Below are 27,128 nucleotides of genomic sequence, written 5' to 3'. Positions count from 1 at the left end.
TCTGTGCTAAGTCCCATATTATTTTTATGCTACATCAATGACATTGCAGTTTCTATCCCGCCCCATGTCACAGTCCGGCTATTCGCGGATGATTGGTTAATTTACTCGGTTATCTCAAAGCAAGAAGGCCAGTTCACGCTAAATTCTGCATTGAACAGTATTGATCAATGGTGCACAGCATACAAAATGAAAATTAATTATGCAGAAACTTCATGTATTTCAATTACAAACAAAACCAAAATGCATTTTTCTTTGATTATGAAATGAACAGGCAGTTTTTAACACGAGTCAACCATTTCAAATATTTAGGCTTCGTTATATCTTTAATCTAAACTGGCATACACACATCAATAACACATGCTCAAAAGCCGAATCGAAGTTGTGGTTCATCAGAAGAAAATTGAAGCTTGCTTCCACAAAAGCAAAAGTAACTGCCTATTTCGCGCTGGTACGTTCAACATTGGAATATGCGAGCGTCGTATGGGATCCGCATCAGACAGACCAAGTTGATAAGATTAAAAAAGTTCAGAAAAGGGTGGATAGGTTCATTCTATCTAGATATAAATTTACAGATTCAGTGAATGGCATACTCCGTGAGCTAAACTTACCTTTACTTTCAAACAGAAGAAAGGTCGCCAGGCTAAAGTTTTTTTTTTTTCTTTTGCGCAATAATCACTTCAACCTAAACACAAGCTCCCACTTGAAGCAGCGTTCCTCGCGAGCTGTGCGAACTTTTCACAAAGATCAAATTACACTCATGACGGCCCGAATTAACTCATTTAAGTACTGTGTTTTTCCAAGAACAATAACTGAATGGAATGTCCTGCCTCAGGACCTTTTCCAAGCAGATAATCTGCTCAATTTCTAACATTGTTTGTCCCGTTACTTATCCGATAAAAAATTCGTGTCATTTTCTTGTCTTTCTTGTCATGTCTTTCGAAGGAAGCTCCGAGTATTTTTTTTTTTTTGTCTGAAACCCCGCCTACTGTTGTGAGTGTTGGTCCGTAAATCTGTTGTACTTGCGGCCTGTATCCACACCGCCGCTAGATGATTATGTTATGATGGTTGTTGGTTTCTGGTTCATTGAACTAGGTTTGTATGAAAGTTTGAACTTGTGGCTATGTACACTTGTTGAGTTGTATTGTCTGCATTGACCCTTTAACGGCCTTACGGCTGACAGAATAAATAAATAAATGAGACCTACGGTGTTCAGTCCCCTGTCCCACCACCAGGATATTGTTTGTGTGCTAATTGCCTAGCAAGTTAAAGATCAATAAACAAGTTTTAAGTTCTTGAATTCAAGGCGTGGTGACCAACCGATAAGAAAACTGCTACTACGTTCTAAAACAAATCATTCAGCTAGCCGTTTTCATCGCACTATGTCATGCTTAAATATTTTTTTTTCCGTGCTTTGCTCTTGGCAAGCGAAATACGAAGGGGCCATGCGTTATTGCGTGCCCCCACACCACGACACCAGTGGTCCGAAAAGTGAAAAGCAATTCTAATTACCTGTGATATCGTTATTATTACAATTTGTTTGCAAGTTGCGTACAAGGGAGGTGTTTGGGTTCGCGGGCCTTCCATCATTTCAGTGCGTCCAAATTATGTCCCAGGTGGGGCTCGAAGAGATACTCGTGGCAGGCGACTGACGTACATGGCGCTGGGCATTGAACAGTATGTAGAATGTCGCTGCTTCAGTCTGGCTAGTACTCATCTCGTTTTCATCAACCTGAGGCGTCGTGTTGCTAAGTATGTCTCTAAAATCGAAACGGATTGCCTGCCCGGCTTCTTGCTCCTCATATTGGAGGCCTTTGGGCTTGGAATCGAGAAATACTGCTCTCTAACGAGCAGAGACCGAGCCCTGCTGGGCGGCCCAGTTCAGGTAATTGCTGACATATATCTCTATACGAACCGTTTTCAATGTAATAAACCGTGCACTCAGGCTCTAGTTTCATCATGGGTGCCTTCATCAACGGACGAATAATGGAGACAGGGGATGTCATATCCTTGCAGATGATGGTAGTCGTGATCTGAAAATACTAGTGGCGATGTGAAGGTGAAGACAGCAACAAATTTATCCCTGTAGATCTCGCTCTGCGCGTGGCTTGCAAACGCTGGCTGCTCAAACCTAGGCGCAGTGTTGACGTACGCTGGGAGTAATTCGTTGCTTTCTTGTTCGACATTCGCACGGCGGAGTAGAGCTATTCAAACAATTTCAATACCAGTACGGAAAAAAACAAATATACGGATATTAGAATATCCGGATATTATAACCGAACAAGCAGGCAGGCAAACCGATTGCTCCGGTTATTCGGTCTTCAAATTCGAATACCCGGTGAACCGAATAACCAGATTTTGCCGCAAAACCGGGTTAACGTTGCTGCACTAGAGGTGCGCCCACTTGGCTTCGGCACTTTTGCATCCGAACGCAATGCACACCTCTAGAGACATTCTATCCCTCCATTCACAGGCCGCGCGTGCGTGTTTGTACCGCGAAAGCACGACAATGTCGACGCCGCGAATGCGGCTGGAGCGTCCGTATAATTGATAAAGCGATAGGTGCAACGTTAATGGGGCAGGAAGCCAATGGTGTGGACTAGAAGGCAAACGGGGGTAGCCGGTATTCTAGTTCATATTAAGAGGAAGAAGGGGAGTTGAGCAGGCCATGTAATTCGTAGGGCAGATAACCGGTAGTCTATTAGTGTTGCCGAAAGGACGCCAAGTGAAGGAAAGCGATGTTGAGGACGGAACTGAGTTAGGTGGTGTGATGAAATTAGGAAATTTGCAGTCATAGGATGGAGTCAGCTAACGCAGTGCAGGAGTATTGGAGATCGCTTGAAGAGGCCTTCGACGGCATAAAAGATGATGATGATCAGTACACAGCTGATATGAGCGTTATACGGATAGTATGCGTGATTGCGGCCTTAAATTGCAAGCGCACAAAATACGACTAAACTCTGATTACAAAGTGGACATCACGCATCGTGCTTTAAATGCGTGTGATGACGTCTCGCAAAAAAAAAGCACACCGGTATTACGTTTTATGTGGTGGCCGCTTGCCATATGAGCTATAATCGCGCGCATGTGTGCTGCCGATGAGTGCATGCGAATGTATACTGGCGCTTACTGCGCTGCGATGGAGGTTCACGCGGTGAAACTTCCAAGCAGTGAAGGCAGCGTGATAATATAAGAAAGACAGCAACATTCACTAAGGGACGCAGTTGCATGGGGAACTAGCAGTGCTGTTTTGTACATTTCAACGCAAAACGAAACCGCAAGCTGTTCTCTTTTTTTTTTTTCCTTTTCGCGGCGTTTTTATGGCGTGTTTGCTATAGCGGTAGGAAATTTTCTCCACGTTCCAAGGAACAGCTGTATGTTCCCTCACTCTGACGCTGCCATACGTTCTCAGAGATGAAAATACTTCGCCTTTGTGCTTATACAATGCTGCTCGTGCACGTGCAGCTTGGTGTGTCAAAAGGCGCCATTTTCTCACCGCAATGGCGATGCCGAGCTGCTTCAGAGCTCAAAAGCACTCGTTTAATGGGTGCCTTCAACACGAAAAGCCAGTATTTCGAAAAGTAACTGACAACATGCAACGAGAGCCATGTGCTGGTTTTTACTTCACGTCAAAGAACTTCACGTAATTGTAAGCTATCTAGTGCGCTTCGAGGCGACGTCCCGCGATACCCGCGCTTCGTTTTTGAAATAATTCAGAGCCCTGACGAAGAAATTATTTGGCTTTGAATTGTAAAATACTCTGTGTCAACCCTTGTTTGCCAAGCTGCATAAGACATGTGCTTTTGTCCCCCTTTCTTCCTTTCCATTTGCCCACAGCTACCATGACCTTACTACTGGTGCTACTGTGCGCTGCCATCGCGTATGGAGCAAGCACTCGTAATACCAGCCACTCTCACCTAACGGTACGTAAGTTTTACACATGTTCTTACAATCGATTTGCTTGCACGCGTTAACCTCGACGTGATGACAGTGCATGCGTGTAATACATAACGACAGCGTTTGTCAAAGCTTGCTTCTTGCCAATTAGTTTATCTGTGGAGGGAAGGCCCAATTTCATCATTTCCGTTGTTTTATAGGTAACGTTGCGTGTGTATAGGTGTAATGTTTGTATAATGTATTTTAAAGAGTATTTCTCAGCGTGTTGAGACGCTTGGCACCGTTTTAATGAAATATCAATTATATGAAGACTCCACGAGGTCAATTATATGAACACTCCCACCAGCCAGCCAGCCAGCCCTCGGGAGAGAGATAGAAGTCATAATGGAAATGCCGGGAGTTTAACCAGGCTATGACCGGTAGTCAGTCAGTCATTGTTTATTTTCACCGAACAAAAACATCGGTGAAAAAGCGGAGACGGCAAAAAAAGCTGCGGATACTCCAGCTTGACTAAGCACCGTCCACCCAGGAGCAATGACAGGGTTAATATACAAGCAAAAAGCAAATAATTATACAAGCAAAAAGTGAATAATTAAAGTGACGAGATAAACACACAAGCGAAAACAAATAATTAATTTACACTTGTAAGAAAAATAATAATAGTACATATAGCATCATATTTGTACATAATAAAGCAAGAGAAGACAAATGGCATCGTAGTTCTATGCTTAGTGAAAACATAATGATATAAACAATACAATTTAAGAAATGCGCAGTTACAAAAACAAACTAATTACATTAGTGGGGTTTAGTGTTTTGATTTCGATGTCTTGCTGCTCATATGCGTTAAGAGTCCTTGGTAATGTGTGGCTAAGCCTTTGCGTTCTGTAAATAGTGCGTGAGAATGAAGTTTTCCAGCGGGGTTTATACCGATGGAAGTAAATACTTTGAGTATGTTCAAGATTTGCAAGTGTAAGAAATGTGTCAAGCTTCCCGCGATTTGCACTAATGTAGGATTGTAGTAGCCTGCATTTCTATATATCGTTCGCCATAACACTTTTATGCTTAACAGAAAGATGTCTGGTGTGTTAAAAGTATGGTATGTTCTCTATTGCCCTAATAGCTCTTTTCTGAAGTATTTTTAGCTTATTCGAATTCGTTAATGCAGTGTTTCCCCATATTAAAGCACAGTTGTTCAAGTGGGCATGGAAGAGAGCTTGATAAATAAGTCGCTTTATGCTAAGAGGCAAAAGAAATCGACAACGATTTAAAGCACCAATTAGGCTACCCTCAGCCCCCGGGAAGTGCACGAAGTACCCTAAAAATGCTAATCGCTAAAACACCGATTTCTTCAGTTTTATTACGTTTTGTGAAGACCATTACTCGCAATAACTGTACAATGTCCCTTTGCGTCAGAATTTCAGCGTCACGTAGCGAACGATGTCTAGGCGTGTTCGTGTTCCAATCGCGCAGACTGGCACTTAGAGAAAGCTGTATTGTACGACCTCAGGTTAGACAGCTTTGGTTGCTGTAACTTGTTATAACACAGACTGTGCTGACCTTGCCGGGTTGTGGTATATTTTCGCACACGTGGTAGCCAAGGTAGTACGTGCGGTTTCTGCAGCAAAGCACCGCGTTCGCACAAACATGTCCCGCGTGCTGTCAGAATGCCAGCCGCGAAGCTCCTGTGAAACGCTGATCGCACTGAAGCAAGGAGGGCCCGCATACACGCCAAGACCAATCCGTGGCCCAGACGCAGGAAACAACGTGCTGCAGAGTGTGCGGTGCACGCTACAGCTCAACGCCAGAGGCACCTAGACCCGCCTTCTTCTTTCTTCTTTCATGGGGTTTTAGGTGCCAAAACCAGTTCTGATTATGAGGCACCCCGTAGTGGAAGGCTCCGGAATAATTTTGACCACCTGGGACCTGGACCCGCCGCTCCGGAAACAGGATACCAAGGCTAAACGACAACGTCGACAAAACCTTGCCGTTCAAAACCGCGAAGCGGGCGTACATCGTGCCCGCCGTGAGCATGTCGCAGTACGGGAACGCGAGGATGACGCAAGGCGACAACGTCGTCAAGAAACCTGCAATTCTAAACCACGCTTTTCGTGGTCATCTTGTTCTTTGTGTTCATGCGCACGCCATGCTATGCGTGATGTGGTGCGTGAGCTCAGGTTTATGCAATTCATAGTGCCACTAAAGCTACGTGTAATACGTTACCACAACATTAATTTCTTCGCCCTTATGTCAAAACTGCGATTTCCTAAATAAATTAATGAAGTGATCTAATTGCGAGATTGGAACAGAGGACATCTAGCACAGAAGGCGTATACTGTAACCATTACGCCCCCGACGATTTTCCCCCGCAACGGCGTGCCTCATAATAGGATCGTAGTTTTGGCATTTAATACCCAGCAAAATTATTTAAAATTAATTAGCACGTCATCATAATTCAAAATATGGGCCGATCTCGCAAGTAGTGTAGTCTAAAAATGTGTGCTGATCCCGCAGATAGTGCAGTCACAAAATTTAATAGTCCCACAGTCCTCCTAGTTCCCTCACGCGACTGGTGACGTGATAGAGTGTGATGCGCAGTGACTCCACCCCTATCTAACCCTTAACTCGCCCATAAAGACTGTCTTTCATCGACTTCAACTGCATGTTGAATTACCTTTCAACTTCTTGCACCTTAACGAGAATGTTCAAGTGCAGCGGTAATAGCCATCAAAAAGCAGCCAATGAACGAATAAAGGTCTATCTGACAACGACAAACTAGAACCGTCTTGATTTGAAGACCAATTCTCAAACCACTCCAGTATAAGGACTCCTGGAAGCTGTATGTGCAGCGTGGTTAATAAAGAAAAAAAAACAATAAGAAGTGACGCCGCTCAAAGGAAGACCAGAGAAGAGAGAGAGAAAGCAAGGAGAGGAAAGGCATTGCAGATCAACCAGACGAGCATCCGGTTTGCTACCTACACTGGGGGTGAGGGAAAGGGGTAACAGACAAAGGAATAGTGAAAGAGAGGGAGCACTGAGTGCATGTGGGCCGATGCACAGGAGCACTATTCTTGTTCTCTCAAACCGGTGCACTTCAAGTTCTGTACTAGTGCACGAATCGCATTTTTGTGCCAGGTTCTCTGGTCCTTTGACCGTTCTCTGAGTCAAAGGACCAGAGATCCTTCAACAGTCTATATGGGGAAAGTATATGCGCATGAGACCTCACACGAGGTCCAAATATATAAATCTGTGGTGTCAGCTCATGCAAGTTTAAGTGAGCTGCCACCGTTACCTGTGCGTGGAAGAAATCCTGCATTTCTTTTTTGTAACATGGCTAGCGCCTATGTAGTGAAGGTTTCGAGAGCACTAATATGCGTAATTTGCCCTGAGAACGCCTTGTTTAACACCCTGTACAGACAAAGCGGGATGTTCGCTCTCTAAGCCTCAGCTTTACGGGAACATACAGTTGTCCTAAAGAATTATCGCTTGTTCACAATCTCCAGACTCCGGAAACCACCGACGGTGACGTGGATGGCCGCATCAAGTTGCCTGGAAAAGCATCACGCTTCATTGGTGCCTCGGTTGAGCTCTTGGATAGCGTGTTGCCAGGAAACCTGGCGGATGCCATCAATGTAAGAATGAAAACATGTATGCACATAAACATTTGTCGCTATTGGTTTTTTTTATGCTTGCTGATTCGCTGTTGCACGCATCGCTAAAATATGTTTCATGTATCATCCGGAGCCCCATACCTTTTCTTTCCCGTGCCTTACTGGAGCTGAAAACACGGTAAAAAAACCAGTTGACTTTTCACCAGAACTACGTAAACGCACAAAGGAAAGCCTAGGTGTAATGTTTCACTGCGATCAGTGCAGTCGCTTTCCCTGTCACGTCCACTCTATAAAACGGGCCGCAACGTCATGACCTCTCATATACGTATACACATTATTCAGGAGCAGTTCATACAATCTTCGTTCATTTTCCTTCTCCCTGTGTGTGCCACCATGTCTTCCTATTCGCTCATTGACGCACAGTCTCGTCGCCCTTGCCTCCTTTTCTTTTTTTTTAATATAGAACTTTATATAGAACGATGTTTGGTGGCCATGTGGTGGTGCCAGCTGTTGCTTTTCTTTTAAGACCAGGCAAAAATGAGGATATTAGCGCAATGTTATACAAGATCCATACATAAAACAGTACATGCAAGCAGAGCAAAACGACAACTTTGTTTTATAAGTAGAAAACGAATACAGCGGGTACCGCAGATGTGTAAAGTGTACGGGTTTTGTAATATGCACAAAAAAAGGGGAAAAAATTGGCCACATATCTGCTTGCTTCTCTGCAAATGATGTCGAAAGACGATAGTGTTCTTCCGCCCCTGATACGTAACACCCTCTTTTCTCCCCCCCCCCCCTCCCACCCCTCGCGCTCTTCCACTCCCTTCTCACTCCTCCCTTGATGGATGCACTGGAGGTTTTGCTGAATTCAATTCAAATTTCCCGCGTTCGCCCTGCTCTCGCGCCATCTGTTGGAACCTTTTATTATTGTTGGCTTAAAGCCGGCTACAGAGCCGCAGCTTCAGCCGGCTTGTTTTTAAAGCGTACTGTCTCTTCGACACCATTTCTAACAGGTTGATTTTTTTCATTTGCAGCGTTTCATTTTTCATTTCTTTCTGTCTCTCTCTTTCTCTCTATCTGTGTTTCTCTTTCTCCCGCCCATAGCAAGTTCTGGTACAATCGTTGGTACAACGCAATCATGCTTCCCATAAATGCAGGTTCTACAAGCGTGGGTGTATATCCTAGTGGTTATGACGCTCGCCTTCGGACCGTGGGTACCAGGGCTCGAATCCCGCCTCGCCAAGAAAGATTACTTTATTTATTTATAACTCTCGCTCTCTGTCTGTCTCTCTCTTTGTCTCTCTGCACCTCATCTCCTCATGCTTGGTTTTGGCAGGGCGGTTCAATCGAGTGACAGGCAGACAGACCAAGTTCTTCGCGCTTAGGCAGCCCAAGAAAGACGGTCGTCTTTAATAAACCAACAAGAAAACAGCACGGCTGTGTGCCTCGTCGTTCGCGGTTTTGTTGGCTGATGGCCCGCTTGCTCCGCAGGTGACGGACACGAGCAATGACAGCGCCTGCTACCCGCTCGTGGGCTGCTTCCGCAGTCGGGACCCGCTGACGGTGCCGCTCTCCTTTCCCGATCCGCCGGAGAAAATCAACACGAGCTTCCCGCTCTACTCGCGGCAGAACCGCGACTCACCGCTGCGTCTTGACTACAGGTCTCGGGCGAGCGTCGAGCGGCTCAACCTGTTCCGCGAGCGCAAGCCACTGAAGCTGATCATCCACGGCTGGCATGAGGCGGGCGACAGCGAATGGGTACTCGAAGCGAAAGACTTGCTTCTGAACCTGGTAAGCATTGCGGTAACGCTGGCGCTCCCTTCACACGTCGATAATCTAAAAAAGAGGAGTGGGCGCGTATTGTGACGCGAGAGGAAACCACCAGCGTAAACACAAGTGCGAACGGCTAGAAACTAAGAATGTGTCATTTTATGCGGTAGCAATTAATACGGCAAAGTCGAAGAGCTGGGCAAATAGTCGCTAAGCTAAAACAACGCTATATTCAATACTTTGTGTCCGATCCTGTATTAAAGAGTGGGGTTTATACCGTCACAAAACCGGTACAGTGGGTTATGAAGGACACCAAAGTGGAGGGCTCCATTTTAATTTTGACCGCCTGGGGTTCTTTAACGTGCACCTAAAGCGAAGTACACAAGCGTTTCTGCATTCCTTCCACACAAAAATGCGGCAGCCGCGACGGAAATCTCATCCGCAACCTCGTGCTCAGCAGCAGAACGCGATAGCCACAAAGCCACGTCAAGAGTGAGAGAAAGTGATATTAATACAAAGGGGACAGAGAGATCGCCCGAAGTACCTTTAACCTGCTGCTCAACTCAGGCACACGTGAGATGGGGAGATCACCGTCGGGCATCCGCCGCTAGAGTCCCTCCTCACCATCATGTCCTGCTGGCGTATATGGTGGAAGTCGGCCAGAGAGAGAGAGAAAGGAAAGAAAGAGAGGAGACAGAGACGTTGATCAGAAAAATGTCTGATTGGCTAGGCTACGCTGGGGCCAAGAAACAGGGGAATAGAAAAAAGACAGAGAGGAAGGCGGTGAATGTGTGCAGGTAGGCGGACAGCACCATGCAGGCAAAGGCGCTCACACAAGGCAGTCGTTTTCAAAAAAGCTAAAAGTGCCTTCACGGCCTTATGGGCCGATGATCAATGGGGACGGTGTTCCAGTGGCGTCTGCGCGGTTAGCGGAAGATCGCCTAGTCGCCGTAACGCATTGGACATTGACTGTCTTTGGATGTCAAATGGAGGACAGTGGCACAAAATGTGGTCTATGCTCTCCTGGCTGGCTGCAGGCATCACATGCATAATATACCACTGGGAAAACGCCCGTTAAAAAAAAAGAAAAAAAGCTCGCGGGTCCTCATGCTTCGCTCGACTGAATGTAATGCGGAAGCATTATGAGAAATTATCGTTTGATGATTACCTATTTACACCCGCATGATCTCTGCTACCTCGTGGTCGTAAGTAAGTTATGACATTATGATATACTCTTGCTGTCTACCTGCTGCTGCCGACGAGTCCATATCATCACCGATGGTCAATCTAAATACAACAACACAACTACTCTTGTTTGTTACTCTTAAACAGTTTGAATATGTATACAGTACACACCACGGTTATTTCTACACAGGGTGTACCAACTAGCATGCACCAAGATTTAAATATATGCAAGTACCGCGTAGCTGGACAGAACCAAGGTAATGTTGTTTGCCGTCGCTTGGATATACGCAGATTATTATTTTCATTCCGCCTAATTACATAGTTAGCTTTAATTAATTAATCAGCTTCTCAAATGTGTTAAGTAGATGAAAAGTGTCAATGCGAAAATTGTAGAGCAATATTAAAAACTCCTCATACAGCTTTCTGTTGCTCATACGTGCTACAGAAAAGTGTTTTGCAAGCATTAGAGAATCCCGCGAATACACGCAATATTGCTGCGCGACTGGCCGCTCGAGGTACTTCGCGTGTATTCGCGGGCTTTGTTCATGCTCGGAAAAACACTTTTATGTAGCACGTATTGAGCAACAGAAAGCTGTATCGAGAGTTTTTCGTGTTGCTCTACAATTTTCTCGTTTACATTTTTCATCTAATTACGTATATTTGAGAAGTTGATTAATTAAGACTAATTATGTACTTAGGCGGAATTCCAAAAATAATCTGAGTACATCCAAGCGACGGCAAACAACGTAACCTTGGTTCTGTCCAGCTACATGGCATTGGTATATTTTTTTTTTTAAATCTTGGTGCATGATAGTTGGGACACCCTGTATATAGTTTCACATACCATACAGCTATCGCTATAGAACTCACAGCAGACTGATCATGCCTATAGCAATAATATAAACCCGCAAACATACATAGACCGAAGAGAACCACAGCTTTCGCTTTATTACAACTACCTCGACACAGCGCTTTGTGGTGGAGAGTATTGTGCAATCCACCGTGCCCTCCGCCGCTCCTCCTAGACTTTGGAACACCACTCCGCTGTTTCCCATTCACTACGTCGGTTTTATCTTGCCAGTTGCTCCGCCGAGGACATGCCTCCCTACTTCTTGATAGTGGGACTTCTTGATACACTCAACTACTAGAATTCACGACTGACTTGCATTCGAACATAGACGCTAACTTACACGCAGACTGCATCTATTTAACACTTTGCTAGAGCTTCTGGCCGCGTTGCACATTCCCGTTTGTTTTTGGAATTATCTGCCCTTTGGCTAGATGCTTTTACACTTCCATGGCTTCATAGCTTTTTTTTTCGCCAGCAGTTTACAACAGTTTACGATTTTATTTTATCAGTGTGTGAGATACCATCAGGTGCACCTCAAGGCAGCGTTCTTGGCCCTTTATTGTTTCTAATACACCTTAACGACCTGCCCTCTGACATATATTCTCGCCTACGACTATTTGCTGTCGACTACATCATTTACCGGTATATTCATTCCATGGATGACCATCTCCCTTTCCAAAGTGACCTTGAACTTCTTGATTACGGTGAAGCGCGATAGGCGGGACAAAGTAAGGCGATACAGACGGTACTTTGTCCCGTCAATCGCGCTTCCCCGTACCCAAATATGCATCAACAACTGGCCCAAAATTCTATTCTTTCGATGACCTTAAAATCATTTTCAATTGGTGTAATAAATGTAAAATGACACCTAACTCGACTAAGTGTAAGGTTCTCTTTTTTAGCCGTAAGTGTACCGATTTTAACTTCTCGTACTCCATAGACAGCAGACTAGTGTCTGAGGTAGGGGCGGATCCAGGTTTTTTCTGAGGGGGGGGGGGGGTCAGCTTCTGTCAATGATGATGATGATGGTAGCCCTTCTTATTTACCGAAATTTACCGTTTTTGCTCACGATAAACCCGCGTTTTATACGGCTAGAGCAACACCTGTAGCCATCCGTGGTGGCTCAGTCAGCTCTGGCGTTGAGCACGCGATCGCGGGATCAAATCCCGGCCGCGGCGGCCGCATTTCGATGGAGGCGAATTGCAAAAACGCCCGTGTTCTTGCGTTGTAGTGCAGGTTAAAGAACTCCAGGTGGTCAAAATTAATCCGGAGCCTTCCACTACGGCGTGCCTCATAATCAGAATTGGTTTTGGCAGGTAAAACTCCAGAAAGAGGAAGAAAACCTGTAGCGAAGTCAGGTATCGGTTTCTCCGAGCTTATAGGAAAAGGACGTTACCCAATACAACCATGTGCTTGGCGGCTGCGCCTGATAATACAAGGTGTTCAAAACTAAGCTTTATGGTTTTCTTAAAATTAGGCACTGGGAGGCACGCGAAGACCACTGTGCAAATAAGTTATGTGGCTAAAGGGGCACAAAGTGAGATGATAATTATCGCTGTGAGCAGCCCAATTAACTAAAATTGAACAATTATTTTTGGTTGACTGCAGTAAGTGGGTATGTTTGTATTGAAAACTTGGAGACAGTCGTGTTTCTAAACAGTATCAGTCGGAAGAATTATTCTAGTGTGTCCGTGCTCCGAGATATCCGACTCCAAATTTCAATTGTCGTACTGCGCAGAATAATCGAGTCGACGCGAGAGCGGTTTATGCTTTTCGTTGCTGTGGAAGGGAGGAACTTTGGACATTTTTAGGGCATTGACATCTTGATGGGTGAAATGTTGTCATGAGATTTGTGCATGACAACACCAAGCTTAAAGCGGCAGTATGAAATATTCGGTAGCATAGCTAAAAAGGTTTCTGCTGTTGATGGTGCAGTTGTTGCTCTTGATTTCAATAGAACTTACAATACTTGGAAATCAGCAGTCACTTTATTTGCGTAGCACAGACAAGGACCATAACCCGCCGTGGTTGCTCAGTGGCTATGGTGTTGGGCTGCTGAGCACGAGGTCGTGGGATCGAATCCCGGCCACGGCGGCCGCATTTCGATGGGGGCGAAATGCGAAAACACCCGTGTACTTAGATTTAGGTGCACGTTAAAGAACCCCAGGTGGTCTAAATTTCCGGAGTCCCCCACTACGGCGTGCCTCATAATCAGAACTGGTTTCGGCACGTAAAACCCCATAATTTAATTTTAAGGACCATGCCCGGTCGTCTAGTCACCATTACACGCACGAGTACTGCCCTCCGGCTTCTCCGCTCGCGCCATTATCTCGGCATGGCAGCTGCCGCCATCTTTACAAGCTGCGCGGTCGCGTGTTACGACAGCGGTTACGGGTTCTTAGATTTTTTTTTTTTTTCATTTCGGCAGCCGTGAGGGGAAGGTGAACAGTTATCATCTTTGCCAATGCCTTCGCCCCGTTGTCAGACTAAACGCCGCACCTCTTGCATGCGTAATCCTCACTCTCTTGCATGCGTAATCATGCGAACGACAATTAAAATTTGGATATCTCGGAGTACAGACACGCTAGAAGAATTCTTCCAAGTGAAACTGTGTAGAAACACGACTGCCTCTAACTTTTGAATACAAACAGACACACTTACTGCATTCAATAAAAAGTTAATTATTGAATTTTGGTTAATTGAGCTGCTGACAGCGATAATGATCATCTCACTTTGTGTCCGCCTGGCCACATAACTGATTTGCGCAGGTGGTCTGCATGTGCCTCCCAGTGCATAATTTTAAGAAAGCCATAAAGCTTAATTTTGAACACCCGGTATATCTAGCCTGTATTGTTTCTTAAAATAAATTTTGGAATGATATTTTGCAGGTTCGTTATAAATGCGTAAGCACGGGTCCGTCTTTGTTGGGACACCCTGATTTCCTTAAGGAGATTCTTTGTGGTCGGCTGAGACACCTTCCTTTGCTTTGGAGGACTAACTCCCGTATTCTCAAACAGCCCTGGACTCGAAGCTCTTACGCCACTCTACCTTGTTGAGCACAGCGCCGCTTCTCGACTGATAAAGACGCGACAATTCTCAAGAATTCCCGTGAATGATCATGAAGCTCAGTGACCACTTCTGTGGAGGGATGGTGGTGCCATCTTCTCTCTTGAGTCGTGGTGGTGTGTTCACTAGAGGAACGTTCTTGAATACGGGCGTAACGCCCCGCTCCAACGCAGCAACCACTACTCTGGTTGTTTACGACATGCGAATCACCGCGTATGAAGACTCACGACGCCACCTACAAGAATAACGATGTGGCGTAGTAGCCGAGAGCGCGAGCCAGCGTCTTCATGTTTTGTTTCCCACACGACGTCATTCTTTTACACAAGGCGCGCATCTGCTCCCGTTTCTCTAACCACGCGACGCCATCCTAGGCCCGCGCACTGGCGTTGGCCGCTGACGTCACGCTCCCCCACTTCGCAGTCGCGGCTCGAGGCTTCGCCCCGCTCCGCGAGAACGCCCACTCAGATAAACGGATCCTGCGGGCTTGAGCCTCCTATGCTTAATGTAGGACAACATAACTGCGAAGTTACAATGAAAAACTTGTAGCGTACGAACGGCACTGTGCTCGTACTGGATATTGTCAACGTGTAACTGTGATCACAATGAGTGCTACAGTTAAAGAAAAGTTGCCTATGCGTAGTTCTTAGATTAGCTGTTAGTTGTTATTATTTATATATGAACACTTCAGCGAGAGATCTCTTTCATTAAGCGGGTTGGCCGCGGAACCGATGACAGCCAATGAGGCAACCGTTGACACCCCAAGGGGAAACTAAGTTAATCAGGCGCGAAGGCGCTCGAGCGGACCTTGGCGTGCTTGGCAAAAGGGACGTCCCCTTGTTCATTCGACGCCACCGACGGGACGAGTAAGGCACGGCAGGCGCCATGAGGTCCAAGGTGTTCATGGGAAAAAATAACTACGGCAACTTCCCGACACCACACTCCTACGGAATACAACTAAGCATGTGAGCGAGCTAGCTTTACTTCTACATGGCTGATACCACTGGTACTCGCGAAAAATACTTTTGAAGAATGCTGGTGGCCATATTTTTTTGCGACAGGGCCATATACCTGTCAGCGAGGGGGCGATGCAGAAATCTGAGGGGGGGGGGGGGGGGGGTCAGGACATCCGGACATCCCCCCTGGATCCGCGCCTGGTCTGAGGCATCATCTTACAAGTATAAAGGCCTTCACCTCACGCATATATCTTTCATAGGCCACGTAAGAGTGTATTAACGTCATTTGCGCCAAAGCTTCTAGGAGACTAGGGTACCTGCGCCAAGCTAGCGGAATTCCCCTAACAATGTCAGAAAACTGGCCCATCTAACGAGTGTGTGGCCGCAGCTACAACATGCGTCACTTACATGGTCCCCATATGAAAACTACTTAATCAACCTGCTAAAATTTGTACAAAATAGAGCCACTCGTTTCATTATACGTAACTATAGTCCCCATTTGAGCAAAACACAAATCACACTTGATATTTCTCTCGAGTTATTAGATAATCGCTATTGCACCGCTCTTTTATGCTTATTTCATAAATAACGTTACAGCACCAGGCCTCTCCGTTACCTCTCGAATCAGCCTCACGCATTCCACGTCGCTTACATGATCACCACAGCATCAAGCGCATATACGGAAGAATATAAGCCGTCAATTCATCAGCCCTTCCCCGGGCCATAGTTCTCTGGAATGATCTTCCCGAAATTATCGCATCCAGCGGCAACCATTTGTCCTTCCATAATCAGCTGCGCGAATAGAATAAACTGACATCGTGATGTCAAAAAACCTTGTTCGCGTGTATCAGATCCTGTGTGTGTTCACATTTCACATTTCACATTTCACACAATAATTCACATTTCTATTATGAACAGCTGTCTTTTCTTTCTTCAGTTCTGTATTTGTTATTTGTGCTGCATTGATATCCTTATTCAATAATAGTATAGTGTACTTCGCACTTATGTCTGTTTCAGCTTTTTTTAGTTCTAGCCAAGTACATTACTTTTTCTTTCCCTTTTTTGCCCTGTATACATTGCATTTGCTTATAATGATGTCCTCTTTCGTTACCCTCATTCAATGCCCTTTTGGGTCCTGTAAGGTATCTTGAATAAATAAACCAGTGCACATCGTGCTCTTGTATCGGGATACAAGAGCCGGGTACAACGCTGTCGGCCCATTTTTAACCGTTATAATGCTTATACATTGGAAGTAATGTGCAATCTCTCGAAAGTTAAATGTATTGCTCTGAGCCAGTGAAAGTGTGTGAGAAAATGTTTTTCGCAGCGTCCGTCCCGGTAGGAATCGGACATGAATAAGACGTATTTATTATCGCAATACTGATTTTGCCACCAACGGTGTTTCCGACTACGAAAAAAACCCTATAGCCGTCCATTGCACTAGTATAGTCAATATTGTCGGTATGGGCGGCCACTCTCAATTGCATCAGGATTATTTACCACCGTCCATAATAATATGCTGTTACAAAGACCTTCTCACTATAAAATCTTTAACTTGCGTTGCTATTACTTTCTTTTATGCTGTCTGGCTTGTGTGGCGGCCCCTGTCTGCTCGAAATTATTCCTAGCACACGTACTACCTGTCCGCAAAGTCTTCCTTTTTTCTTTGTCTCATCTTTCCGTTGGCCTCTCTCGTACAGGATTGCCAACAATGTATGCTATAACTCGGTGTTGCTCACCATTTTTCTTTGGAGCTATTGTAACGGTCTTTACTAAGTAGTTAAGCCGTGACAAAAGCTCCAGACCATTGTATTCTTGCCAGACACCACACTCTAACCACGTACGCAGGAAGACTGCAACGTGATCGTGGTGGACTGGCGGGGTGGCTCACAGCAAAGCAACTACATCCGGTCGGCTGGCAACACAGCGCTCGTCGGCCGCGAGGGGTCGCTGTTGCTCCAGCAACTGTTGTCCATCTACCGCAACACCTTGAGCCCCGAGGACGTGCACGTGATAGGCCACAGCTTGGGTGGCCAGGTTTCTGGGTTCCTTGGTCGCCACTTCCTCAACCAGACCGGCGTGCGCTTAGGGAGGATCAGCGGTGAGTCATAACCGTTCAAGTACACAAACGTATGCACACAAATAAAAAGTGTGTGAGCCGGAGCTGCTATTTCAGAAGAAATGTTCTCGTATTTAGTGAATTTTCAGGATCTTGCGGGACGCAACGCGACACGACGATGGTGTAAGAAACGTTTTTACTTCTTTTGTTATTCAAGTCCTTTTACCTGAAAAACTTGTACTTTCGGAGAAATAAAGAAATATTTGCACCTAATTTCCGAGGATAAACAGACAAGCATAGTGGTGCTTAAGCTGCTGTTAGAAAATAGGCAAATATTCGTTTTCAGCGTTCCCCTGTGGTTTCACGCTATGGTTATATTGACTGTTACTGATGTGCACTTAGGAAGTCTACACAATTTCCATAAAGCTTAGGTGTGTATACACTTTGATGCGTGCGAAGATTCATCTAAAGGTATGTCACCACCTTTGAAAACGCATATACTTAAATTCGTCTTTTTCTGTTTTTTACATTTCGAACATTCCTGTCTATTCGAGATTATTTAGCAAAAGAACTGTGTTTCAAAAGTTACAGCCATTTATTTCACAACCCTTTTTTTTTATGCACTAGAAACCGAAACTAAAGCCAGCAGATTTTAGAAAGTGCGCGAATTATCCCAAAGTATTGCTACGCTCCCGTATTATTGTAGTCAATTTCTGTTTAGGAGATATAACACACTTATGAGTATGCCTTGTGGGCATTATTAATATTGAATTTATTGAAATTTTCACTCAAGGGCTGCATGACGTCTGCTGTTCGAGTCGTCAGCTTGCTTGTTGGTCATTGGGAGCTCGGACTTGTTAATTTAGCGTGTTTAAGACAAACTTTCAGTACTTCCTATACTACTATACTCATGGTAATGCTTTGGCAAAAATAAGATTACCACGCAAGTTCTTTGTTAATCAACAACACCAATGGAACATGGCGCATTAGTCTACAGGTGACACATATAATAGCTGACAAATAAAGGCGAGCTGCAGCTCGCGCAAAGTGAGACCTTGTAGCTTCCAAGGAGGACCCAAGCTATGATCCTGGTGAATTTTAGGCATGTTGGATCTTGTTTTCGTAGCTGAACATTGGTTTAGAAACTTCAACCTTGTCTTTCTGAAAAGTTAATTTTCGACATTCTCTTGCTACGCGCAGACTCATGCATTTTTTTTCTGATGCACATTACTGTATAAAACTTTGTGTACTGTTTCTTTATGCACAAACTTGTCCAATGAACCAGTATGGATTGAAACATGCCGTAAAGGATGACAATAGGAGCAATTTTTAGATAAAAATGTGCAAAACGTTAGTATTTTTTATTTTTAGATTTTTTTAAATACAACGTGCTTTGGCCTAGAGATATGGAAATATTGCTGTTTGTGCCGCTTAGTGATACTACTACATACCTGCCAAACCGTTTTTGTTTTGTGCTTCTCAGTTTGTAGTTAACGCTGTAAGCATGACAAATATATTTTGGCGCATTTTTATACATAAAAAAGATTATTTTTTATGTTTTAATGGTTAAAACATCTTAAAATGCCTAATTACTTTGGCTTTACAAAAGGCAACTAAGATTGTAACTTTCGGACTTAAATTCCAAAGCTTTTTCTGAAAGTAAGTGACATATTAAAGTTGCGTTATGTGTATTTTAAGCGTAATATGCCCTTATATGTATTTTATTTATCATCGTAATCACATGGAGTAACATGCCAGGCGTTCGACCAGGCAAACCTCCGTGGCTTTCATGAAAGAGACCCCATTTCACTCTTTTATATGTTTTGCTCAGATGAGGCAGACTTTATGGAAAGTCCATAAATAGCGAATTTGAAAGCTGTAGCATCGATTCCAACGATTCGGTACCGCTACTCAATAACAGCGCTACACACGTTCTTTACTGCTGCCTCTTTAGTTAGAATAATATTACCAATCCCGTAGTTCGTTGTTTCTTCCCTGCAAATCACGGTCATATCTCAGTTAAGGGCGACGTCAATGAAGGCCCATCTCAAGCAACAATGATTACTGGGAATTACACAAGTTAATATACCAGGATAAAAAACTATTAGGAACTCCTATATAATGCTTGGAGATAAATAAAATGAATGTTTTCTTCGCTCTCGATTTGTCACTGCGCCTATTCACGCTTGCCCTCTAGTTTTCATCGTATGCCTGTGCTTTTTTTGTTTTTAGTAGCATTACCTATTCATGTCCTTCAGTATTACATGAAGCATTATTACCGCCGCCGCCACCGGGGGCTACTAAATGGATCAATCTGCTTCATGTCACGCCTATGCAGCTCTGGATGCCGCTGCTCCGCTCTTTGAAGACACGGACGTGTTCCTCTCCCGCCGTGACGCCCAGTTCGTGGACGCCATTCACACAAGCGCCGGAGGAAAAGTTATCAAGGGAGAGTTCGGTATCCTGAAGCCCTTTGGTCACGTGGACTTCTACCCAAACGGTGGCCAGAAGCAGCCCGGATGTCCGAAGCTTGGTCAGTGGGGAGTATTGGAGAGTGTTATATGCATGTACTCTATAGGTAACAGCCCAACTGTTGAGACAACACGAACGTGTCAGCTTTTTTTATTATTATTATATGGCACATAGGAAATGTTGTCGTCTTTAATTAGCACCGGCCACTCTTTTTCACATAGAGATATGAAAAAAGTTTTAACACTAAAATAAGAATTACCATCAATGCATTAAAACTAAGAGTCCACTCCAAATCACGATTACACAAAGTCAAGGCACTTAAGTACACTAATGCCACACTAAAACTGAAAGTCAACTCATAAACCAAGCAATGCAAAGTCCAGTCACATGGGTGCCCTACAGTAAACACAAAGTCAGGTCACATAACTACATTAGCCATGGCGGCCACATTTTCATAGGGGGCGAAATGCGAAAACACCCGTTTACTTAGATTTAGGTGCACGTTAAAGAACCCCAGGTGGTCCAGATTATTCCGGAGTCCCACACTACGGCATGCCTCATAATCAGATCGTGGTTTTGGCACGTAAAATCCCACAATCTTTATAACTACATTAGAATCAGGGCACATAAGAATGTTCGGATAAGATTCAAATGAAGGCACATGAATCCAGGAATTGAAGTAGCTAAAGTCGGGTCAGAAAGTCCCATAGAGTGAACTTATCACAGATAAACTATCTACTCAATAGTTTCCGAGAATATTGCTGGCTTATAGAAATCGTTGAAAGGCCAGTAACGCTCGTCTTTGGAATGAGTATATTGGCCATGGACCGAAGGTCTTCCTGAGGCTGAAGGGCCTGCGCTCTAATGCCACTAAATCACATGCTAAGCGTTGTCTGTGTGTGGTGTGCCATGGAGATTCTACCAGAAGATGATGTACATCCTCATCCGTGTGGCCACAAGTGCATTCCGGACTATCAGCTCTTGAAATTTTATGTAGAAAGTGTTTTGTATACGCGGTACCGAGCCGCAGACGGGGAATGAACGTTTCAAAGGCTCTGGTTGTATCCAATGTGGACGGGATTTGAAATTGAAGCAATAGGTCAATGTGAAATAAATCTGAAGGTTTCTAGTTCTTATCAAAACATGTCGCTTTGCAACCACGGCATGAGATATGTCTTAGTATGCGCCGCAATTCGTTTTGCGTTAGAGGGAGGCCATGTGTGGCTTTATTAACATGCGCTTGTCCAGCTGCCTTGTCTGCTGCAACACTCCCAGGGAAATTGCAGTGGCCAGCTAGGTATCCATTGGAACATTATTGTGCGATTCTCTTTACTTGCTTTGGTAAGTTCCTTTAGTGTGTCCTAAACTAACGTCATGTTTTGCGAATTGCTGATGTCACTATGAAGTGGAGACAAAGCTGCCTGCGAGTCACAAAGGATGACTCATTGGTCCCCTCTTTGCATTGAATTTATGTATCGTACCAAAGACAATATTGCAAAAAGATCTTCTGTGATTGATGATATCGTGTGAGATAGCCTAAACGTCTGTATTTTGTTCAATTCTGGAATGACAAAGAGAGCTGTAGAAGAAATTCTTTGGCAAGAACCATCTGTATACGCTTGAATATAGCCATGGTATCGAAAGTATGTCTGGTATAACGCTAGTTGTTGTGCTGCGAGCATAAACATATTTCGTTTGCGAATAATTCCTGCATTTGTATGTTTGTATTTCAATGTTTCCTGTGTTTGTATCCTAAGTATCCACTCCTGCATGGGACCAAGAAGGGCCTGCAGTATCTGTAAATAAATAAATAAAATAAATCAAAACCGAAAGTTCAATTTTTGGGGCGACGAGTCACCATGGAGGATAGGAGATATCTGAGAACCAAAATTCGTCATGTGGTAGTAGATTTTTGTGCACCTGAATCAACGTATTTATGATCACTCTGTCTCTCTTAATAAGTGCAATTGCTAGTGGGTGCCGTTCGGGCTGCACAGAAACGCGAAAGTAGTGTCGACAGGTTTCAACGTCCTCATAATAGGAAATGGAGGGTGACGTGCCTCTGCAATTATTAAGGAAGTTGAGTTTGCTCGAGGAACGCCTAGGCATACTCTAAGGCTCCTAGCTATTAATCGTTGAAGTCGCTCTTCAGATGAATGGAAGATCCCATGCAGAACAGGTGAAGAAAATGCTATATTTTGCTTTACAAGTGCATTATGTACTTTTAGGAGTGATGAAACCGACTCTCCTAATGTCGTGCCTGCTACACGCCTAAAACATTTATTATTGAGTTTATTTGTTCTTCTAGGGCTTTAATGTGAGGATTCAAAGAAAGTTGTCTGTCTAGTATGACCCCCAGAAATTTGTGTTGTTTTAATATGTCTAAAGGTTGTCCCTCAAGGTACAGCTGAAAGCCATTTAGATATCTTTACGTGAAGAGTAGCATAGCCGTCTTACTGTAAGACAGTTCCATTCCACTTTCCTTTAAGAATTTTTCCACAGTGTTTAGACCTTCCTGCAAAGTTGATTGAACATGGCTGGCATATGAACCAGAAGCCCAAATACAAACATCATCCGCATATAAAGAGTAGTGTAGTGTAGGTGGAAGTCTCCGTGATAAATCCGCCATCACACAATTAAAGAGAAACGGACTTAAGACACTACCTTGAAGGACTCCTTGAATAAACTTATGAGAGGAACTTTTTTCCTTCGCTTGATTGAATAAATATTGATCTGCCATTCAAGAAGTTGGATATCCACCGTAGCACCCTTCCAGAGACTCCTAGTTATAGCAGGCCACACAATAAATGAGCATGTCTGACTGTGTCGAAGGCTCGTTTGATGTTTAGAAAAACCGCTATTGTGACATTTCCCCTATCCCATTCATGTTGAACGCAGTTAATTAACAGTATCCAAAATTGCATCCATGGTGCATCGCCCACTTCTAAATCCTGTCATGTGAGCGGGAAGTGCTTCGGTTTGCTCACACAACCATTGCAGCCTAGCGTCAATCATTTTCTCGACGACCTTGCCTAAACAGCTCGTCAGTCTCCCAGGACGAAAAGACTCAAGAGAAAGAGGAGTTTTACCAGGCTTCAATGTAGGTATCACACGTGCTGTTTTCCAAGGGTCAGGAACACACTCCTTTTTCCACAAGTCATTGAGTAACTCCAAAAGCCTCGATCAACCATTAGGTAGCCATGTTTTGTAACATACTGTATGTAATGAAATATGAACCTGCAGCAGTCTTTGTCGTACAAGATGCAAGCGCACAGTTTAGCTCAGTCATAGTGAATTCGTTGTGTAATTGTACATGCTGCGACTGAAAACTTGCAAGAACTTTTAGTTTTGCTATTGAAACTGAATATTGAAACTCAGGACAAGTAATACAAACGCTTGTTCTAGCTATAAGATGATGAATTCCTCAGCAATCACTAATTCTGAAGTATTCTTGGCTATTGCGACCGCACGCTGTCTTCTGAAAAAAAAAACAGAAAGAAAAAACAGCCGCCTCGCTGCAAGTTTCTTTTAAGGTGTAAAATTTTCTGGTTGAATTACCTATCTGATCTAGCTATCTGTCTATCTAGTCTAGTCTATCTATCTGTCTATCTGTCTGTCTGTCTGTCTGTCTGTCTGTCTGTCTGTCTGTCTGTCTGTCTGTCTGTCTGTCTGTCTGTCTGTCTGTCTGTCTGTCTGTCTGTCTGTCTGTCTGTCTGTCTGTCTGTCTGTCTGTCTGTCTGTCTGTCTGTCTGTCTGTCTGTCTGTCTGTCTGTCTGTCTGTCTGTCTGTCTGTCTGTCTGTCTGTCTGTCTGTCTGTCTGTCTGTCTGTCTGTCTGTCTGTCTGTCTGTCTGTCTGTCTGTCTGTCTGTCTGTCTGTCTGTCTGTCTGTCTGTCTGTCTGTCTGTCTGTCTGTCTGTCTGTCTGTCTGTCTGTCTGTCTGTCTGTCTGTCTGTCTGTCTGTCTGTCTGTCTGTCTGTCTGTCTGTCTGTCTGTCTGTCTGTCTGTCTGTCTGTCTGTCTGTCTGTCTGTCTGTCTGTCTGTCTGTCTGTCTGTCTGTCTGTCTGTCTGTCTGTCTGTCTGTCTGTCTGTCTGTCTGTCTGTCTGTCTGTCTGTCTGTCTGTCTGTCTGTCTGTCTGTCTGTCTGTCTGTCTGTCTGTCTGTCTGTCTGTCTGTCTGTCTGTCTGTCTGTCTGTCTGTCTGTCTGGCTGCTCTGTCTGTCTGTCTGTCTGTCTGTCTGTCTGTCTGTCTGTCTGTCTGTCTGTCTGTCTGTCTTCTGTCTGTCTGTCTGTCCTGTCTGTCTGTCTGTCTGTCTGCTGTCTGTCTGTCTGTCTGTCCTGTCTGTCTGTCTGTCCTGTCTGTCTGCTGTCTGTCTGTCCCTGTCTGTCTGTCTGTCGTCTGTCTGTCGGTCTGTCTGTCCTGTCTGTCTGTCTGTCTGTCTCTGTCTGTCTGTCGGTCTGTCTGTCTGTCTGTCTGTTGTCTGTCTGTCTGTCTGTCTGTCTGTCTGTCTGTCCGGTCTGTCTGTCTGTCCTGCTGTCTGTCTGTCTGTCTGTCTGTCTGTCTGTCCTGTCGTCTGTCGTCATGTCTGTCTGTCTGTCTGTCTGTCTGCCTGTCTGTCTGTCTGTCTGTCTGTCCTGTCTGTCTGTCTGTCTGTCTGTCCTGTCTGTCTGTCTGTCTGTCTGTCTGCTTCTGTCTGTCTGTCTGTCTTCTGTCTGTCTGTCTGGTCTGTCTGTCGTCTGTCTGTCTGTCTGTCCTGTCTGTCTGTCTGTCTGTCTGTCTGTCTGTCTGTCTGTCTGTCTGTCTGTCTGTCTGTCTGTCTGTCTGTCTGTCTGTCTGTCTGTCTGTCTGTCTGTCTGTCTGTCTGTCTGTCTGTCTGTCTGTCTGTCTGTCTGTCTGTCTGTCTGTCTGTCTGTCTGTCTGTCTGTCTGTCTGTCTGTCTGTCTGTCTGTCTGTCTGTCTGTCTGTCTGTCTGTCTGTCTGTCTGTCTGTCTGTCTGTCTGTCTGTCTGTCTGTCTGTCTGTCTGTCTGTCTGTCTGTCTGTCTGTCTGTCTGTCTGTCTATCTATCTATCTATCTATACATCTATCTAGCCTCTTACGCCAACCCAATGACTCAAATTGTCTACCAGCTTTGGCCACTAGGTCCATTATTAGCCCCGTGGTCGTTCTATTGGCGTCATTCCAGCTTCGGGATCGAACTATCGTTATGCACTCGTCGTCACGCTTTCTACACCGACTCAGTGGCCCAAGTTGCCTACTAGCTAGCTTGGGAGACTGTGTGCTCGTGGTCACGATGCCGCCCTGGTCGTTGCACCGACGTCATTCCCGCTTTGTCATGCAACTCTCGTAATGTCATCGTCATCACGCCATCGTCGTCACAGAGATTTCGTGATACAATCGTCCTCACGCCATTGCAGTCATGCACTCATCGTCATCCCGTTGCCCTCATGCTATTGTCATGTCATCGTCTTCATTGTGTCGTCATCATACAGTCGTCGTCCTGCATTCGTGATCATACTGTCGTCGTGATACCGTCACGGTCAGTCCAACATCGTCATTCTAACTTCATCATCCGACTCTAGTCATACCGTCATCGTCTTCCCATGGTCGTCACACAGTCATCATCATACCATTGTCGTCATGCACGTCGTCGTCATACGTACCACACTCGTCGTTCCATCGACGTAAACCCTTCTTCGTCGTTCAGTGGTGATTATGCCGCCGTTGACAATGTCATCGTCGGCATTGCGTCGTCGACAGACAGTGCTATCATGCATCCATTGCCATACCACCACCGTCGTGCCGTGGTGGTCGTGCAGCCTCGTTACTTCAGCGTCATCACGTCGTATTCGTCGCACCATCGTTGTCCGGTCGTAGTCGTCATTCAGGCTTCGCGATACAGTCGTCGTCATAACATTAGCTGTGCCTCCACCAGGTTCGAGATATTAATTTTCAATGTGTCCGAGAAAATGCATTGGTGTTCCAGTTACTTTTATGCTTCAATGCATAAAATTGCGTCTTCTTTAAAAACGCTGAAAATTAATACCTCGAAACTGGGGTAGTCCTGAGAATTCATTCCAAGTGGATATTCCTTCTGAAATCACTATCTACAATTCACAGATTAAAATATGTGCCGTAAAATAATTCATGTTAAATTTAATTAGTGTAATTATCTTACTTATTCAATTAAGCATTTTTATTTCTCGTAGAAGTAATGGCCACCTCATCTAGTCCTTTATATCAAGGGTTAGAATTGTGCTATATGCCACGGACAACTTTTAAAAATTGTGTGCAGCTAAAAAAAACGCCCTATATATGTTCCCAGGTGAAAACGCTTGCGGGCCACATTGCGGCGCTGTTACCGCCTGTAGAATTTTTTTCTTGCAAAAACGCCTAAATAGAAGCAAACTACTTCTGTCGCGATCTCGTTTTTTGCAGAGCTGTACTGCGACCACAAGCTGTCCAAGGACTTCTTCCTGGAGTCCCTACGTAGCCAGCGATGCCGGTTTGTGTCGGAACCCTGCGCCGGTGGCCTGGACGCTCTGCTGGCGGACCGCTGCACACGGAGGGGCGACCGCGGCGAGATGGGCTACTTCGCGGACCGGGCGCCCGGCCGAGGCGTCCAGACGTTGGAGACCAACGATGCGGCGCCTTACTGCCGCGAGAGGCACGTGCCCAGGAACCCGTCCCGAGACGACACACCAAGGCGCGACCGCAACAGACGACCGGCCAGAAATTAAGACTTGCAATCGTACGCGACGTCTCTGAAGACTCTTCGGTTCTCTCAGTCAATAAACACTCAGGATCTCGGTTTTTTTCCGAAATCAACAAGAGAGAGATATGTATATATATAAAGAAGGTCGGGATGTTAACCAGTCAAGAATCCGGTTGGCTACCCTCCGCTGGGGGAAGGGAGAAGGGAGAAGGGAAAGAGAAATAAAGGAGAGTGAGAGGGGGGGGGGGGGTATGGAGACGTGCACGGACCGTACTACAGAGTCAGAGGCGCTCGTATACAAACCATACGCTCTCAGAGCCTTCACTGCCTTTGAGCCGATGATCCGTGGGGACGGTGTTATAGTATAGTCACCGAAATCAACAAGCTGGGCTTGAAGTCAGTGACGTGTTTGCTGCTTCACGGAGCATTCAAACGTCGTCTACGCACTAGAAACACCTCGCCTCGTTACCATTCGCTGACCGCGTAAACGCATGGCAACTAAACATGTAACGATGGTGCGTCGATTGTGAATTCAAAGCCGCGTGCTTAAGCTAG

At 45.0% G+C, this 27,128-nt stretch overlaps 1 protein-coding gene across 1 annotated transcript in view; it reads left to right on the top strand.

The window, feature by feature from the left end:
* Positions 1 to 26,689, top strand: part of LOC119436710 (pancreatic lipase-related protein 2) — a 48,630-nt gene extending 21,941 nt beyond the window's left edge. Inside the window, exons 2-7 of the mRNA XM_049659797.1 lie at positions 3,835 to 3,920; positions 7,398 to 7,526; positions 9,000 to 9,299; positions 17,181 to 17,433; positions 19,730 to 19,924; positions 26,297 to 26,689. Coding sequence (XP_049515754.1) covers positions 3,840 to 3,920; positions 7,398 to 7,526; positions 9,000 to 9,299; positions 17,181 to 17,433; positions 19,730 to 19,924; positions 26,297 to 26,598 — 1,260 coding nt within the window. The 5' untranslated portion in view covers positions 3,835 to 3,839 and the 3' untranslated portion in view covers positions 26,599 to 26,689. The remainder of the gene's footprint in view (positions 1 to 3,834; positions 3,921 to 7,397; positions 7,527 to 8,999; positions 9,300 to 17,180; positions 17,434 to 19,729; positions 19,925 to 26,296) is intronic.
* The last annotated feature ends 439 nt before the right edge of the window (positions 26,690 to 27,128 follow it).

Source organism: Dermacentor silvarum, chromosome 1, assembly GCF_013339745.2.
Source record: "Dermacentor silvarum isolate Dsil-2018 chromosome 1, BIME_Dsil_1.4, whole genome shotgun sequence".
Taxonomy (NCBI): domain Eukaryota; kingdom Metazoa; phylum Arthropoda; class Arachnida; order Ixodida; family Ixodidae; genus Dermacentor; species Dermacentor silvarum.
This window is presented reverse-complemented; position numbering and strand designations above follow the sequence as displayed.